The sequence below is a fragment of the Thermobia domestica genome, chromosome 5 (assembly GCF_964235325.1).
Source record: "Thermobia domestica chromosome 5, izTheDome1.hap1.1, whole genome shotgun sequence".
In the NCBI taxonomy this organism is placed as follows: Eukaryota; Metazoa; Arthropoda; class Insecta; order Zygentoma; family Lepismatidae; genus Thermobia; species Thermobia domestica.
Genome location: NC_137458.1, coordinates 237,668,071 through 237,688,044, shown reverse-complemented (window position 1 = coordinate 237,688,044; position 19,974 = coordinate 237,668,071). Strand labels below are relative to the sequence as shown.

Here is a 19,974-nt window from a genome sequence, read left to right as displayed (position 1 = left end):
GAAGAATATTTTCACTGTGGGCAAAATAACAATTTAACTTTAGAGATCTTATTGCAGCTTCCTTCATCTCACTATCGGGTAAATTTCTAACTTTCTCCAAAATAAAATGGAAGTTACGTGATCCATCAGTGCAGTTGGAATGGGTTTTTATCTCGAACCAACTTGGAGTATACACTCTAACGATGTAGGTTACAAGCTGCAATAGGTTTTTGGACGGATTACTTGTGCTCATGAACAAACGAAGGGTTCGATTGGCGAGTGTCAACCACCTGGCGTGATTAAGAGCACCTGGAGAAGCAGTTTGTAAAAATTTTATAACAGCAGCATCAGCGTTGTCCTTTCCCTTTTGTACTGCGATGCAAGTCTTCATTAAATACTTTTGATCAGCGCTAAAAGCTTTTGTGATATTCACACAAAATTCCTTGACATTTCCAGTGACGGGCTGGAAATCAACTATTGGAACATCCCGTGGATCAAAACGTAGCATCTTTCCGATATGCCCCGAAAATCCCTTTGGACCAGTTGTTTTGCCATCAATATTTTAAAAAATTTCTCTTAGTGGAAGCTCATTCAGATGCAATATACAAATGAGCCACTGTAAAGGTCGATTTAAAGCTGTTTCCAGTCGATGTATAATTCCAGAATGTTCGCCGGTGTTTGTATTTGTTCCATCACATACCACAGCACGCAAAGTAGCTGTCGAATCCGTGTCACGTATAACAGAGAGTATTTCATTTGAAATATCTTCTGCTTTGCCACTTTGTGGAGCAATATGATCCACGTATTGCTTGCTCACTAGGATATGCAATAATAACGTAGTGATCCTCCTCCTTTGTTAGTTGTCCTCCATCTGGTCCAAATAGTCTGGTTTCATCTATGCGCCCATCAAAACCAACACAAATTAGCCTGCGCAAGTCAAACAAACGAGATTCTGCTCCCTTGTCTCTCCAATAAATTCGCTGTCTCCGCAACTTTGTTGGTTCTAGTATATTTCCGGTTTATCCAGTTTCAGGTCTTTCAGGCATGCATTAATTAATTTGCAAGCATCTCGGTTACTAACGCCAGTTCTTTCCATCATTTGGTTTAAGTGTGGGTACTGATGCCTATTTTGTGCTGGCCGTTTTTCGGAATCTGTGTCTTCAGAGTCGGATGTGTTTGCTTCATAAGGTGATTCATCTTCCAAGGCCACACCACTTGCTTCATTTGCTTCCATAAAGTTCAACTGACAGGCAGTAGTTTTAGTCGTAGTTAGGCTTTGCAAATGCTTTTTCCTAAACCGCTCTTCCTGGTCCGTCCTCTCTGCTTTTTTTCTGAAGTGAACTCGAAACAATCTTGTCAATCGAACCGATTACCATTTTCCGACCCGAAGTCTGATCTACCCAGAAATTCCACTCAATTTGTGGTACTTTTATGGCGCATTTACACAACTGTCTGCCCATTATTTTGTTTCTAACACAATTGCAAGTACAGATATCAAATACTTGTTTGAAATTATTGAAGTCCGCTTTGAATGTAAATGATGTGCGCCTTGCTGGTGGATATTTGGTAAAAACTTGTTGCAAGTTTTAGAATAAAACTGCGTTAATTGCATCGAACTAACATTTATTTTAAGCAAAACAAGAGAAAAATGAAAATATGTATAAACTATAATTAAAATATGTGGTAAGGAAATTCTGCAACTACACGCAAAACCTTTTGTTTTACAAAATTACACTGACATTTGTGGTGCCATCTAGCGAGAAATTGGAAAATTACAAAATAATAAAATTACTGAATCAGATTCCAGTTGCGACCAGTAGAAGTGTGATTTTTTTAGGAATCATACTGAAAGTGTGCTTAGCACATACAAGAGCAGCGATCTTCATTAAATTTGCATCAATTAATTTTTTTGCCCCGCCCAAATATATATATAATCAAAATGACCAATATCAGTGTCGAATTTATATTTTTGAGGTCGCTGAGATGAACAATGACACTTCCGATACCGTGGCCCGTAACATGGGGAGGAGAGGGGATATATAAAAATCATCGAAAATGACCAATATCAAGGAGCACTTTAGTAATAGTGAAAAGTGACTGACTCATGAAACAAATTACTGTTTTTTCTTAATATAACGCAGCGAAGCAGTTTATTTATTTATTTATTTATTACAAAAGCCTTTTTTCTCAGTGACATATCCGTAATGCGAACAGATCGTTTTGACCTTAGAATATTATATAAATTATTATGAAACAGAACCCTCCCGTTTACGAACACGAACAATCTTATTTTTCCTCCAGCGTTTTAATAACACCTTAATAATGGATAGGAACTATTCTCAGTTCGTACGTTTTAGTGGAAATAAATCTGCAGTACAGTGCAATAGACAGAAAATCCCTTCCTCACAGGATGTCTTTGTTATAAATCAATAGACTGTTAAGCCACTACACAACAGTTAACGAGGTGAACTTGAAGCAATTCTTTTCTGTATTTACAATAAATTTTCAATATTTAATAATAATTTTGCGTATTCTTTTTGCGTTGCTTTTACGTTCAGAATATTTAGCGTGCAAATTAAAGATTTGTATAATGAGAATGACATATATGTATACTTGAGAAGAAAATGATTTCAAAAGCAGTATATTTTGCATTCCGTGTAAACACACCCATCAGTGAACATTTGTTTCTTGACAAGTTGATATCCTCTCATTTCCCTTAGAAATTTAAATTCTGAATACAAATTTCGGCATTAGTATATATTTACATGTACTCTGTATAACTGTCATACTTACTGTATATTACATACAATTACCGCATGAGCTGTGGGTAATCTAAATATGTGAATCTCTCGGTAAGGAATACCTCTCATTTATGAACAAATGATCGTGTATCAACAGTGTTCGCTATTCAGTGGTTTCACTGTATTTAGAAGTCATGGTAATTTGTGTTGCGTACAACTTATAAAAATAAAATATTCTTTCAGGTGGAACTGTTAAGCTAAAGAAAGAAAAGGCCAAAATGGATGTTGTCATTTCTCACATCAAACGATCACCCATCTCACACTTGCTTCTGGCAATCACATTCTTCACCTCAGGATTGATCATTAACTGCACGCAGGCCTTGATGTGGATTACAATTCGTCCATGCAGCAAGTATCTCTATCGGAAATTGAACTACTACTTGTCATACTCCCTGAACAGTCGTAAGTATTGTCTTCTTAGCATTTAAAGCTTAATTCAGAACTGTTAATATTAACGCACAAGACAGGAGGACTAGCATATTAGTATTATTTTCATACGTATCTGTTAAATCCTATATGATTTGTATTATTCCTAATTTGTGCATAAAAATACTTAGGAATAGTACATTAATTTTGTCTTAATACATAAAGCAGGGGTTCATTTCATAGTACCAGTAATCTGACATATTTACTTTATTATTATTATTATTAATTAATTTATTTATTTATTTATTTTTCAAGTTTCTCAACTTAAAGTAATGAAGTGTCAAAAGCATAATTTTCTCATCTTGGACAATTAGTGAAGTTCAGTGTTTGAATTGTCTTGCGTGAGGGGTAGGCGCAAAACTTTCACATTACTTCGAAGAGTTAATTAGTCATTGCTTGCAAATTCTTGTGGTTGGTTTGAAATTTTCTTTTTCAGCCGTTATATTTATAATTATTTTAATTTTGTCTTGTTTTATTTATTTAATGTATGTATTATATTTTATTTTCATACAGAATTTACATTTAATGTGTAGATCTCAAGCTCAAATGGTTTCGTAATTTCTGAAACATCTGAGATCCCACTTGCCAAGTATGTTGCGTATTAGGTAACAAATTTTCCCCCTGATTTTCGCAAAAATGCTGAAAATTTTAAATTCTGCTATAAACTATCGGTAAATGCATAACGCAGAACTCAATATGCATTGCAGAAGAAATTACGATAATTAAACAGAAAAGTATTGGCAGGACATATCACTTCCGTGGAGTAAATACAATTTTAATGGAGATTCTCCTAGGAAATAGACTTTTGGGTGGATAATAGAAGAGGGAAAGGGTAATATAAAGCAAGATGTTAGGGAGATAGGTTATAACAATCCTGTTACTTAGAGGCAATAGGATGTATATCAAATATTATAACAAAAATTATATACTCACCTAAACATCCAAGTAGCAATCCGAACGCAGTCGTTTCAGCAACAAGTTTTCACCATCCTCAGTGCGTATCCCTTAATAAAAATATGTTGCTTGAAGAACCATGCATTTTGATTAATTCCTTCAGTAGAGAAATAATGCAGTATATGTAATTCTTGAAGTATTGGTGTTAAATTTCCTTGTTAGTGTAGGCCAGGTTTTTTTAAAGGAGGGAGCCAAAGAAAAGAGGAAAATCTTTACGTGATCCAACATTATTTATTAAAAACAACAGTGGTATATTGTACAGAATTCTTGTAATATTAAGCCCTGTTAATGATTGAAGATTTGAACAATTATGAAAGAAGAATCTGATAAATGTAACTGTAAATGCATGTTCTAAAAGTTTTTCATAATCTTATTCGAGTTCGAGTGTACTGATTGTCAGAAGTGAAGGTAAATTCGTCAGATTAGAATTCATGTCGCGGGCTGGATGCAACCTTTCAGGGGGCAGCGAGTAGCCCGCAGACTGTAGTTTGCCCTTCCCTGACCTATGTTATCTTCTTGCGCGCAAAATTTTAACTTTAATGTTACATTTTTTTTATTTATTATTTATTATTATTATTTCAATTCTGAGTACCGGTAATGAGAAAGCAGCACAGGCTTTATAACCAACGAAAATTAAAAGCATTGTTTTACGAGGTGCACACCAAAAGTATATGGCACTTTGTTCTAAAGTCCACATTTTGTCATTTCAGAAAAGCAATGGCACCATCGGAGACTTCCATTCTTCCTCTCTAAGCAATGCAGGGTTTGTTTATTAGGTGGCATCAGTTGAGTCACAGTAAGACATGTTTCTGATAGTGCCCGAAGACATGAAATTTTCGGTTGAAGAGCAACGGATAGTTATGAAATTCCTCACCGTAGGTGGATGTTGTGTAATCGATATTCATCACCAATTGGAGGGTGTGTGTGATGATAGAAAACATTGTTAGGAAGTGGTACGAGGGTTCAGACCGGGGCGAACGAGTATGAAAGATGAGCAGAGGTCTGGACATCCAAAATCAGCGTCAATTGACACTAACATTGCTCGTGTTGAAATTTCATCCTGGAAGATAGGAGTATCACCATTCAGGAGATTTGTGATATATTGGGGTTAACGATGCGAACAGTAGAACGAATACTTATAAACGAACTGGGCCTTGCTTAATGACGATGAAAAAGAGGCAAGGATTCCATTGTTACAAATTTGACACGCTTCAAAAAGAGAGGGACGTAATTTCTTGGGAAGTATTTTGACAATGGATGAATCACAGATTCCATTGTTCAATCCAGAACCAAAAAGACAGTCGGTGCATTGGAAACACACAGACCCCTTCCCCCCCCCCCCAAAAAAAAAAGTGAAGTGGCGTCCAATGTCAAGATACTGTACGCTGTCTTCTAGGATTCCCAGGGAATGATATTGTTCCACAGTTCCTAAAAGTCGTACAATTACGGGTGAGTATTTTTCTATACAAAAGTTTGGCCAAATTGAGTGAGAAATGACCACAAACGGTCAATGGCAATTTCATCCTACACATGGGGACAGTGTACCGCCACCCTGTGCTAATGTTGTGACGTCATTCTTGGCTGACCACGGTATTGAACTTCTGCCACTCCCGAAGTGGTGAGTAGGGCGGGTGGAAATTGCCATTTATCATTTGTGGTCGTTTCTCCGTCAATTTGGGCAAAAATTCTGTATTCAAAAGTGTACGAAAATACTCGCCGTAATTGTATGACTTTTGGTTCCCAAATCTCCAGGATTTTCTTCGTGGACGCCATTATGCCAGTAGATCATCCCTGGGAAGTGCTGTTTTCCAGTATCTGAACCATACCCTCAAAAATGACTATGCTACATGCTACATAAATTGGACGAAGCGATGGCAACTGTATATCAATAAAGAGAGTTTGTTTAGAAATAGACACGAGTTAGTTCCCTATATTTCCAGGTAGTGTAATGTATATAATGTCTTGTGCGTAATTTTGACCTATTCAAATATATATAAGGTTAACCCGTAAACGCTGTATATAGATTCAGTGTTTCAAGAAAGGCTTCCTATGCCTTTTTCCTCCTGTTTAAAAACTCAAATTAGTAAATATCTTTCATTTTCGAACTCACAAAGGTAAAAACGATAACGGATACGATCGGTCTTGTATCGGGTGAATGTTTATATATATATATATATATATATATATATATATATATATATATATATATATATATATATATATATATATATATAATGTTTAATCTATCTCAAAACGCCCTCCTAACTTTTAAACTAATAGATAAATCTTAAATGTAGTATGTGCAAATATCGAGAGGGGAGGGGAGACAATTTTGACAATCTATAATACCAACACGCATTAACGGTAACCCAATATAAAGTTGTATTTCTACTTTCGAATGAAATTCAACACTCATCTCAGTCATTTTGGGCATTTTATTTTTCATGTCTTCTCACCTTCCATCCCGATTAGGGTTGAACTTGAACTTGAAGGCATCAGAAATGTTATTATTCATCTCAGTGACCCCGAAAAAGTATGGTTTCGACAGTAATATCGGTCTTGTACAATTATCTTACATGTAACTCCTTCCCACTAAAACCCTAGGAGCGCTAAGAGCGTTGTATCCCCGCTAGGGGCAGAACTTGAATTGAAACGACATCGAGAGTGTCACTATTATTCTCAGCGAACTCGAAAGCTGAATTCGACACTAATGTCGTTCATTTTTTATTACTTTTATACAGAATGACACACGGGAGACGGACGGTTTTGAACTGCGTTGTACTGAGAGTGCGGTGGTGGGAGGTGGTCGTGGTGGGAATAGTTCTGCTCTACACAAGACGCCATTTCATTTACTCAGTCACTATGGAGCAGTGGGACTTGCAACGTCGATTGTTTGTCTATGACAGTTTCGTGAGAAGTGGTGAGTCTATTACAGCTACGCAGCGATTGTTTCGTTTAATGTCGGTCGACATGGAGCTGTTACGAGCCGTAACACAATCCTCAGATGGATGAAAAACTTCAGATAGAGTAGACGTCATGCTAGTGAGCTACGAATCAATCGTGAATCGGTTAGACGAGTTTTGTATAAAGAATTAAAATTCCATCCCTACAAAATGCTCATTGTCCAACAACTTAAGGCAACTGATTTTGCTGTACGCGAAGACTTTGCTTACAGAATGCAAGTGATTTTGGGATCGAATGAAAATGCAATTTTATTGATGAGCGATGACGCTCATTTCAATTTAAACGGGACCGTGAATAAGCAAAATTTACGTTACTGGGCTTTAGAGCATCCACACCTTATCCACCAGCGTCCTCTACACTCTGAAAAAGTAAAAGTCTGGTGTTCTTTTGGCTCTGTTGGCATTTTATTGGACCTTATATTTTCGAAGAGAACGGGGCCACAGTTACTGTTAATTCGGCTCGATATATTCGTATGCTTGAAACATTCTTGAAACCAGAACTAAGAAGACGACGAATCCCCTTAAAACGTGTTTGGTTCCAGCAGGATGGGGCAACATCACACACCGCGAACACTTCAATGACAGTTTTTAGACGCATGTTTCCTGGACAGATTATCTCACGTTTTGGCAATGTTCCTTGGCCTCCCAGGTCTCCCGACTTACCAGTGTGTGACTTTTTTCTGTGGGGGTACCTTAAGAGCTGTGTCTATAACCACAAACAACAAATTTTGGACGAGTTGAAGAATGCAATCATTCAAGAAATTGCTGCCATCCCCGCAGAGATGTTAGTCCGTGTGATAAAGGATTTTGAGAAGAGACTTGAGTCATGCATTCGAAATGATGGATATCACGTTGACGTCATTATTTTTCACAAATAACTGAAATAGCAGGTAATTAGCTTTGTTAACTAAAATGGCAAATAATGAGCTTTGATTTTGTGTAAATAAACATGCATTAATTTTCAAATTGGCTGAGTATTATTTCATTAAAAACCGTCCATCTCCCGTGTGTCACCCTGTATGTCACTCCTTCCCACCCCCTAGGAATTGTAGGGATGTGGAAGCTCCACATTAAAAAAAAAAAATGTAAGTCATTTGTGTACAAAGATTGGGAAATTATTCCTGCCATTTCAGAGTTATGCTGGAACGTACACAGATAATACATATATCCATTTATATATATAATATAGATATAAAATGCCCCCCCCCCCCCCTCCTCGTTAGAACAAAACTTTTCGAAAACAGAAACATGTGTCCATTTTTTATAAATGAATATTTTATTATACCGAGTTCCATGTTCCTGGCTTGAGAGGTTTGTGGGATACTCAGTTTTTCGCATAAATTATAACCCGCACCCCGCTAAGAATATGTATTTTAATCGAAGTAATATGATAAAATCCTGGTTCGAGGTAAATGATAACTCGGCTCAGCCGTTTTTCCTCGATTCGATTACGAATACGATATTTCATTTATATATATATCTATATCTATCTACCTATCTCTCTCTCTCTCTCTCTCTCTCTCTATATATATATATATATATATATATATATATATATATATATATATACCAGGGCTTATAGCGAGTTACTTTTTTTTTCAAATTGTTCAGTAAAAGTTCCTTTTTTTCAAATTTGTCACTAAAACAGGGTGTCTATCGGTCACGAAATCAGAAAACAGTCATGAAAGTCAAGAAATTTAGCTTTTGGGTCACTTTATTTATTTATTTTATTTTATTATAAGTAAAGACTGGAAAATTTTGTTCTATAAAACATCAAAGTTCATGACCAAAAATGTGTATTGTCTGCTTTTGATTCCACCAAATCGCAAGCAAAGCACTCTTCTATCGCTTGCATGAAAATTCGGCCTAATTCGCTCTCGAAAATGATACTAAATTTTATGCTTTGGTAAAGAAAAGGTCGCGAAATAGTCACGAAATTTCATTTTGGAATTTTAGTAGACACCCTGTAAAAGTTACTTTTCTGGGAGGTAAAGTGAGTTTTTCGTGTGATTTATGTTTTGCGTTGGCAGTTTTCTAAGAAGAATATAAAAATAAATGAAAAAAGGCAGAAACTTGTTACTCATTGCTCTTCTGAAAACTTCAGTACTTGCTGCCACATGTGAAATAGTCAGCTTTTATTCTTTCTAAAGCACAGTGGATGGTTGGTGGATGCTTAAGCTCTCAAGGTGAGGTTGAGAACCCTTCTGTGTCGGTTCTTTCTTCTATCATAATAGTCATTTAGCCTTCTCTCGTAATAGTTAACGCTCCGCTCAACGTTGTATGTGTGTGTTTGTGTAGTTCATCATGTTCGTCTTGTGTTATGCTTCTTGTATGTTCTTCTTAAGAGTAGGTGATGTATTTGAATATTTCATGGCTTTGAGAACTCTCAATGCTAAGTTAAGTATAATGTCTGGGATGAAGAAATTCGAAAATAGGCCAGAACTGGTTTCACTTACTCAAAAGCTTCTTACATCTGCTAAGTCTGCTTACCGTAACTACAAAGCATACTTAGAAAACCTAAGAAAGGAGGAAGCTCAAAAAGAAGAAGTAAAGAAGAAAAGATGAAACGAAACAACAAAGAGAGAGGCGATGGAGAAATTGGCAAAGGAAAAAAGGGCCATGATGAGATTTTGGTCACTTTTTCGTGTGCTTTTGGTCACTTTTCAACTATTTACAAGAGACCAAACCACTATAAGCCCTGCTATACATATATGGATCCCAGAATAGAATGATTGATTACGTTGCAGCGGGGCTATATAGGATAAGATCTACAGTTTAAAGTAGAATCTGAACCGATGTAGTACTTGACGTACTTCGACTGGGAATCGAATCTTGAACCTCGTGCCTCAAAGGCACACGCGATAACCATTAGACTAGAGCAGAGAGGGTTCCCAAAACTGAATTCCGGCTCCACCCTTATCTATTGAAACCTAAAGTAGATGATATCTACAATTTTCCTGCTTCGATATTGGTTTCCCATAGAGCAGAAATGGCAAGAGATAGCAACAAATATTTTTCGATTCTCATATAGTAGAAACGTTAAGAGAGAAAAGGCGTTTTGTAAATCGGTTCAACATTCGTAAGAGATTTCGTCTCCGCTTTTAGCCCTCTATTGAAACAGGAAATGATATATCTGTTAAGGTTGAATCCTTATAGTTCGGAAGTCTACCGTGATTTCACTATGTGAAATGAAACTCACTTGTTTTTGAACGACATAATAATTTGGGTTGTTCCAGCTTATGAATCCTTAGAAATTGCGCAGTACTTACATTGTCAGTTACGTATGTGTATTGTTAACTTACTTAGTCCGTGCAGAGAGATTCCTTATCCTTTTCACAGCCACATACATTTTCTGTTTGGTATTGCTTCTTCGTTTGGTCTTCAACGTGGCGATATTTTTCTTTACTCATCTTTCCCATCTAAACTTGTTTGTCTTGTGGGTTTCCTTGATATGTCGTATTAACACTCGTCCAGGAAAGATACTAGAAATAATGCATCCGAGGAACATAGGGTCATTTTTGACCCATCAGTATTTTAATTGTTTTTTAAGGAGAACATAGTATTATTAGTAGATTTCCAATTAATTTAAAGCGTGATATTAGTGATGAGTATATTGGTCTTCAGTGGCGGATCTCGAAGGTAAAAATTGGAGGGAAGGGACAGCCTAAAACCCAGACTATGATAGCTTCAGCACTTTCTTCTTGGTGTCTAATCAGTTCACGAAATATCTCATCTGAAGTTTTCAAAAACTTTTGCTCGAACATTATTGCCGCACAGAGAACAGACATAGTTTATTTACATTCTTCGTCTGCACGAGTGAAATTGGACTAAAATAATTGATATTTACTCTGACAGGCAGTGTTACCAGTTCGTGAAGTGAAACTTCCCGTCCGTAGACATGACATTTTCCAATATGATTCAATGTTTCCCGCAGATACATAACGCACTCAAACACACCCAGATATACATATATATTAACATGTTTCCATTGGCACATATTGAAATATTTCACTTCATCTTCGTGAAAGTACGATTATGAAAGAGTTATTATTCGCTCATCAATTAGCACGTTATGACGTAGAAAGAGGTACTAGTAAGTAAATTTCTTGTGAAGATTTAAATCAGCGTTTCCCAACCTTTCTCAACTTCCGGCACACTACGGGTGTAACTTGAATTCTCGCGGCACACTCATAGATATTATTATTACTATTATTTGCAAATATAAAATACCATGGTATTTTTTCTGTGATTACTGATCATCTTCTCACAGGGATGAAAGCTCAATCACTGGTTTTCCCCTATGATAATTCATTATGCTTATTTTTTATTCTAATTTTAAAATAGAAAACAATTGCAATGAAATATAAGGACTCGGAGTTTTAAAAATACGCTTTCTTTTTTCGAAAACTGTATCCAACTTTTCACTAAGAACGAAGGTCACTAAATAACGAACGAACAAAGAAATGTCTTGTACTTTTAACTTTGCTGTTTTAACCAAAACCGGTGCATATTATTGCAATCACACAGCTTGCGATGCGTCGAAGTCAAAACACAGCTGTTGAACAAATTGTTCTGTCATTCACGTAGGAATGAGTGTTCTACGAACGTTCACTTGACGCGTACCGTACAAGTGCTTCCATTTCTCGGTGTTAGTATGACTCTCAATTGAAGCGTAATAGCAGTTAACCGTGGAAATGCGTACTAGCCGAAATACTGTCTGCTACACAGTAATAGATGTAGAATAATATATTACAATTACAGTATTTTTTTCCATGGGAGAAATTCATAGTAATGTGAAATATAAAATTATACATTTTCTTCCTATGTCTTCCAATTTGGTTGCTCTAGAATTAATAATTTTGTTTCGATTTCCTCGCGGCACACCAGCGGTCCATTCGCGGCACACCGGTTGGGAAACTCTGATTTAAATTATAAAGGAGGGGTGGCGAAAAGGGCCAAAATCGGCCCCCTTGATTTTTCAATTCATTTATGCTATAATGGTAGTACTAGAGCAGATATGTATGAAAAACAGAATGTTAACAAAATATATTTTGCAATTAAGGTTTTACACAGCACCATTTGTTAACAAAAAATGCACAATCTTATTATATTGTAGGTAACATGGACAAGAAACTAACATTACTAATGAAAATGAAACAAAATGAATATTAAAAAGACAAAACTTTTCGTTTTTTAATGTTGTCAAAACACTATTTGTGGTATCCCCTATTAGAACTTCGTGATATAGGTCTACTACAGAATGGCAATATCACAATAGTCATTTTATTAGTTTGTTCTTCACAGACCACTCAGAGCCGTAACAGAACATGTAGAGAGACACACGGTTCTATTTTCACTTTCCTGTCAATCTGAGTCTCCTGCTTTGTCATCATCAGCATTTTCGTCATCAGACCAGCCAACTGCAGCATCTTGTATAAAAGCTTGATAATGTGCGGAGTGTCTTTCTTGTTGGTGATGAAGGTGTCGATAGTAACCAAGAAACCACAACACAGAAGCAATGTGAGCACAGCATCCAACAACACGTGCTCCAACTTTACACTGGCAATACCAAGATCCAACTGTAGCTATATTATACTGTATCCATAGAGTGTGTATCTTGGACGATGTGTGTCGGCTCTGAATTAAAACTCTTATTACATCTGAACATTCTCTGTGTGGGAACAACTTGTAAAGCCTAGTTCATCTGTATGTTCAGTTGTATAAGAGGTCGCCTGTTTCAGCTGATATATGCCCAAGGTCAGTTGTTTAAGTTCTTCAAGTATTAAACGAGGGAAATCGGTCAAAGTGTCATCAGTCATTTCTTGCCAAATAACCCTTTTTCTTAACCGCTTTTCTGCAGTCACGCGGTGTTGCAACTCATTGGGATGGAAGTGCAATGCTAACATTCTTTCTCCAATTTTTTGCACTTTCATCATCTTCCATTATTCGAGGAGGCCTAAATGCATTGCAGATGCTACTTACAATTTTGACATAGTCTCCTATGTATGGCACTTGAGAATTGGGCACGACGTGGGCTAGTGCTTGAAAAGTTTTTAGCAAACCATTTAAGGCTTCTACTACCCATCTCACTGATGTAACTAATCTCGACTCATTAGCCTCTTGTGTAGTATGTTGACTTTGTTTCTGTAGGAAATGTGTGCTCTTCTCTATATAAATGTAAGTTCCATCCACAACTATTACAGCTTTATCCTCTCCTTGTGTGAAGATGGTCTTCGCAAATGCTCTGGTGTGTTTCTGAATAAAATCATCTCTAGTAATATGATTGAAACCGAGATGTTTCGGAACGAATTCAGACATGAGAGCCCTACGAACAGTGTGAACACATCGTTTTATGACATCTTTTGATAAGGCAAAAAGGTTTCATTTACACTATGAGCGCTATGGAGTACTGTGGCCATTTTTACAAATGTTAACGCTTATCCACTCCTACACAACATACTTAAAAACCGTTTTCGTACTCCGTTGCGCTATATACGTAATAACTTAGTAAATGTCGAAAAACAACCCCTTTTCAAGGATTTTCTTGCAACAAGCCTCCTTCCACAAATATTTTCCTATAAACCACTCTGCACTGTATGAAAATGCTTATTATTTTTTGACGTTTTATATCTTATAGATTGCTCATATAGGTCAAATTCAGTCCGTACCGCTACTTTAAAAACGACCCCTCGCGGGGGCCGATTTTGGCTCTTTTCGCCACCCCTCCTTTGAGTGACATTTGCTCTATATTTGTCCCTTGTTCCATGAAATTTTAAATAGGGTTTTGTGAGATATTATCTCCATTGCTGTATAGAGTAGAATTATAATAAATTAACTAAAATGAGGGTAAAAGTTTAAACTAAAAATTTAGATGAATTATTATAAATTTTTGTATAGTCTTTCATCCCTTACTACTATATTCTATGCAAAAAAATAACATTTGCTATCCATTTATGAGAGAAGGTTTTCACATGTTATGAACAAATTGTCGTACAGTCTCTTAACACTTTAAGAATTATTTTAGCTGTGAAACCACTTTTCATTTCGGTGGAAAGAAGAGTATTGTGAACAGGTGACATAAGCTTGAAAGTTAAAATATTTTAAATTGTTGTTCGAAACCAAATTTGAGAACAAATGAATAGATGTTAATTTTCATGTCCATTGCTCTGAGTATCAAGCTGTTCGGTTTATGGCATATTGCTTGTTACATTAAAGCATGTACTTAAGATACCTACTTCTGCCTTAAGTAAATATTAAGGTAGAAGTAGGTATGTTGATGTGAAAATTTGTTTTCAGAAACAAGAAGACGTGATAATTAAATATGTATGTGAATTTTAAAACTTGAATTGCATTTACTGGCTTTAAGGATCTTGTTTGGGTTTCTATTGATTTGTGTGTGTTCATAAACATGTATAGATGCAAATATTTCGAGAAAGGATGCCCTAATTTTCAAGGGTAGCATCTATACTACTCGAGACTGCATCAAGATAGGCCTTCTGGAGCTTCGTGACTAAGCGGTGGCCCCGCGTAGCGTAGTCGCTAACGTTCTCGCCTTCGGTGCGAGCGGTCCCGGGTTCGATTCCTGGTGGAAACACTCGGTCGAAAAAGTTTCAACGCTTTTTCAGGCCAGCCACCTTGAATGAGATTTTCCTGAGTTTTCCTCATTCACACCAGGCAAAGGCCGGAGTGTTACCTAACTTAAAGGTCCCAGGACCCCAATCCTTTCTTCCTTCGCTTTTCCCGGATAGTGTGCTCGCCGAGGGAGTCATCCCTCAAACGTGACGGGCTAAATAGCCATAGATGCTAAAAGCCCAGAAATCTAAATCCTAAATCGTGGCTAAGCGGTTAGCATGCGCACCTTTGACGTGGGAGTCCCGGGGTCGATCCATGGTGGGAGCTTGTGTGTTTCGGATCCCACGTTAAGATGTAGATCCGCGTCTCGTATAGCCTCGCTGTTGAAAGGAACACTAAACAAAATCATTCAGTCAAGATGGACTTTTTGTATTCCGTTAACTACACGCTTGATCTAATGGTCAGTATAGTTGTTTTGCTATATTCTATCCCTTGTCGCTGATTGAAAGGAATATTTATCGCAGATAACATCTGTGTTTGAAATCAAAACCTATCAACTTTCTTTTATTCTGTGCCCCACCCCACTTTTCATTAGCATGTGCAAACTAGAGCTTGTAATGCGATGTTGCCAAGTTTGTACTAGACAATTTATTTTAAACTTACTAAAATTTGCTTCGGAATAGATTCTTGTAACTCCAGTATTTTTTAAATAACTTACAAATTTCAATCACAATTCCCCTACACCTTGAGACCAGCTGAAGGTATTTCTGATATATTTTGCAGAACTTCAAGATTGAAGAACGGGGGTAGGAGATAAGAATTTAGAGAGGTATTAAGTAGGTCTACTTTTACTTTCATTTTTCACAATTTTCATGCAAGTTATCTTTTTCGCCACGGATTAATAACTTGTAAAATAGTGTCAATTATTAAAGTAATCAAACCGTAAGGGCCCGCGGAGGTTCAGTGGTAGGACATTCACCTTTGGTGCTGGGTAGGCGCGTATTTAGGTAAGTGCTACTCTGTGCTCGAACACAGGGTGGCACAATTTAGGGGGCGGCAAAATTTTGAATTTTTTAAAAAGATTCATAATAAAGTAATATTTAAAAGTAGCAACCCGCAGAATTCCGCGCAAGCGTGAGAAAATATGTTCATGTATTTAATACGCTCTAATTACAGTAGTTACTAATTAACTGGCTTATCTGATTACTTTAAAAAGCAATTCTCTCCCACCCCAACCTCAAGGATGAGGATGAACTTGAGCATCATGAAAACTGATACCGTCAAACTCAGCGACCTCGAAAATTATGAATTCAACACTAATATCTGTCGTTTTCGATTTCTTTTAAAATCTCGCCAACTCCCTGGGGAGTGGAGTATGACCTTGAATTGGATTAAAACTGTCACTATTCATCTCAGCTACCCCAAAAACTATGAATTCAACACTAATATTGCTCGTTTTCGAGGGGGGGCGGCAAATTATTTAGAGCAAGGGCGCACAATATATAAATACGGGCCTGTCCCTGTTTCGATTCCAGTTCGCACGAATTCGACTTTGTGGTGGACAAGTACCATGTACGTGGGTTTTCTCGGGATTTTCCCGTTTCCTTCCACTTTCTTCATTCCACCATTTCATTCATTTCCTATCACTGTCTCTTTTAGTCTACATGGCGTAATCGTAGGATTAACTGGCTAAGAATTTAGGATGTTCTGAACACGTTGACTGAAGTTTTGTACGATTTTTCCTGAGTGCACCAGGCGAATGCCGGGTTGGTACGTTAGTTAAAGGAACTTTCACATTCTTTCCCTGGTTGGTTTGCTTGTCGAGGCACGTTATCCTTCCAACGTTACGGCTCGCTACAAACTAGCAACGCTAAGTAAGTATAGTTGCCAGTTTGCATAGAAATATATATATATTTTTTAAATCGATCTAAATTAATTAACTATGTATATTACGAAAAATTATTTCTACAAGTTTACTTACCAATACTCCATCGCTAAAATTAAGTGTAGAAGAGTGGTAAACTGCTTTGATTTCATTGTTTGAAGGTGAAAATTTATTGAATTACATTAATATTACAGTTGTTAATTGAAGCAACAAAGCATTCAGAGAATACACCAGATTATTTATGAACTAAGTGTATCAATTGAATACTCAAGTGCGGCTCCAAAAGGGATTGTGTCATTGTGGCCTACATAAAACCTCATACAATTCCATTCGATCATCGTTGTCGTCACTGTCACTAATATTATCGCTTTATGTAACGATTGTTTTTTTTTTTTTTTTTTTTAATAAATAAATATTATCATGTCTGTTTCAACTCTTATACTTCTATTTTAACACGATGTTTCACACACGCTTTCCTCAATGTTAAAGAAATGTTATTCACTTCATGCCAGATCACCGAGTCACTGGTATTCGGAATTTTATTATAAAAAGCAATTCATCATTTTGGTGAGCTCCAAGTCATTTCTGTTGGATTGAACACACAAAAATAGGGCGGCAGTCTGGATACTTGGTGCTCCTCCGACCGCATATTTGTTTTCGACATTTACACAGTTGGCAATATCTTACACATGAATGAAATTATATTAGGTTTTTCGTACTGCTATTCGGAATTTTCTCTAACTGGTGAAAGTAGTAGTTAGCGTTATCCATTACAATCACACACTCCTCATTCCTTGGTAATTTTTTTTTATCAACTGTTCTTTAAACTACCTGTCGAAAAGCTCGGCTGTCATATCTTGGTGGTAATCGGTAGAAGATAAGTATAATAATTCGCTTTTTTTTCCTCGGCAGAAGATAAGTATAATAATTTGCGTTTTTAAAATTGCGATATCCAGACAACAGTTATGAAATTTGCCCTGCCTTCCTTTCTGCACTATAGTATGGGTATCATATCATGTTATGTCAAGATAAATTATTTTTTTTACCAGCTTCTCTATAGTTGTTTATGACTTGAAGATATTTATCACGTAAAACGACTATCCACCGGGAATCCATAATAACTTGTCAATTAAGTAGTTTCATGTATGAAAACCCAGACTTTTAACAAGCAAACTTATGGTTTCATCTCGGTAAGTAAACATATCTTCAGTTCCTACTTTTAATCTTTTTAAAAGCTTCATTTTCTCTGTACATTTGATATATTGTTCTCCGCATTATATCACACACAAAAAGTCGTTCGTCCCGTTTTCTAAATCTAATACCACACGTAATAACACATCTCAGTTTTGTCACTTATGCCTGTAGCCATAATAAATCTTAGCAACGTTGTGTTGTGAGTAACTGCATTTCGAACAAGAACTAAAGGAAACTATTCGTAGAACCAGACACGTTTCTTTTCTTCCTGTTCTTTAAACAGGTGACAGGATATCAGATGTAAGCTAATTATAAAGGCAGAGATAAGAGGAACAGAATTTATCAGAACAACTATACCTGTTCATCAGAGTGAGGAATGTCAATTAATTTCATTCCTGCTCAGGCTCAGTATTGTGGCAAAAATTCCCCTGAATCTTTCCTAATACCTGCAAAAGATGCTTAGAAAACATCTAGCGAAATTGGCTGTAAGACGTTATTTCCTTTCTAATATTTTATCGTCAATCGACGATAATCCTCAAATTAAATCGCAGTTAAGTTTTAATGCCAGACAAATCTGTAAATACAAAATTAAATCTTTGTTGTATTTCTTTTTATTTTTAATGAATATACACATTTCTTGCAAAATAGGTATTTTAATCGCTGTAATTACAAGATATACTTAAAAGCAACAACGAATAGATTTTTTTATACTTGATACATGAACTACGAACCGGATACACACTTAGGCTTTGCGGATAGCTGGGTATGCCGTTGTTTAAACATTAGGATTTATTTTTCCTGCAGTTTCTTGCAGATGTGTGGCTTCAGAATAGATATTGAAATAAAATTTTGTACAAAAACACTGCGCTCTAATTGAGTGGTCTGTTCAGTAAAACATGTACGAGATCTATCATATCGAGTGAAACATGGTACTTTCTGGTCTGACTATGTCAATTTCCGACTATTCCACGTTATGATATTTCGCTTCTTCAATAGAAAAGTGACGCAAATCAAGATTATCAACTTTCCAGGAGAACGAATTGGAGATTGACACTGCTGCACATTTACATGGGTAGACGAATGGTACAATTCAACGCCTAGCTGACACGGAGGCTTATCGTTTTTTTTTTTTTTTTTTTTTTTTAAAACCTTTGAAGTCCTGTAAGTACACTTACGTATAAAACTTAAGGGAATATGCGGATACCAGTGACAGTCATGAACAAATGATACAAAAATATTTCTGCTCGCTCACAAGTGTAGAACGGATACCGGTGGATATATATACATGCTTGCAATGACACATTAACACTGAAAAATCTGACTGAATACACTTACATTATTTGGGTCACCTCTGTTGGCCGTTACAAGTTCGGTTTTTTGTTGACAGAAATGTTCAGTATGGAGTATGGTTACCGCAAACAGCTATGCAGACTGTGCAGCGTGTACCCGTGCTACGGATTAAGACCATCAAGCAGTTCCTGTGGTAAAATATCCGCTCTTTCACAATACTCTGCGCAGTTCACTAATGTACCGTGGTGAAAGTATTAAATATGCAGTCTGTTGTCCGAAGGCATCCTATGCATGCGCATTGGCATTGAAGTTCGGTGACTACGCTGGCCACTCGAAATGCGTAATGTCTTCATGCTGTAGGCAATTCTCCACCAACTGTGCCTAATGTGGATGCCTAATATGAATATCATCTATAAAGTGAAATTCAGGGTCGTATGCACCACGAAGCAGTCGGACATACTGTACAAGGATGACGTGCCTGTAGGTCTCAGCTCTTTGCATCCACTGCTAGAACACGTGAAGTGGCATGCGATCCCGTAACATGATGCCGCTCCGTACCATAACATCAAAGTCTCCATACTTGTCCCTTTAAGCAACATTTTGGGGATGGAAACGTGTTTCTGATGACCTCCAAACAAGCAGACGGTGAAAATCATTCTCCAAACTGAATTGCGACTCGTCAGTGAAGAATACACTGCTCCACTACTCTGGTATCCACTCACTGTGGTATACATCACTAATGGTGAGCGGAATGCACCTGGCAGTTCGGTGTGCATTCGTGTAACCACTGGTATGTAGTTTAACATGATATGTGGGTACCAGGGGAAGCTGCAAGGTCTGGAGTTACTGTACATGCTGTGCACGGTGATCTTCTGGCGTTTAAGGCCAGATAATGATCCTCAAGCAGCGT

The 19,974-nt window shown here is 36.9% G+C and overlaps 1 protein-coding gene across 3 annotated transcripts in view; it reads left to right on the top strand.

The window, feature by feature from the left end:
- LOC145686471 (1-acyl-sn-glycerol-3-phosphate acyltransferase gamma-like) overlaps nucleotides 1–19,974 on the top strand; it is a 219,903-nt gene that overhangs the window by 137,671 nt on the left and 62,258 nt on the right. For all 3 annotated transcript variants that reach the window (XM_081759814.1, XM_081759813.1, XM_081759812.1), the window contains exon 2: nucleotides 2,964–3,182. In XM_081759814.1, coding sequence (XP_081615940.1) covers nucleotides 2,999–3,182 — 184 coding nt within the window. In that variant the 5' untranslated portion in view covers nucleotides 2,964–2,998. The remainder of the gene's footprint in view (nucleotides 1–2,963; nucleotides 3,183–19,974) is intronic.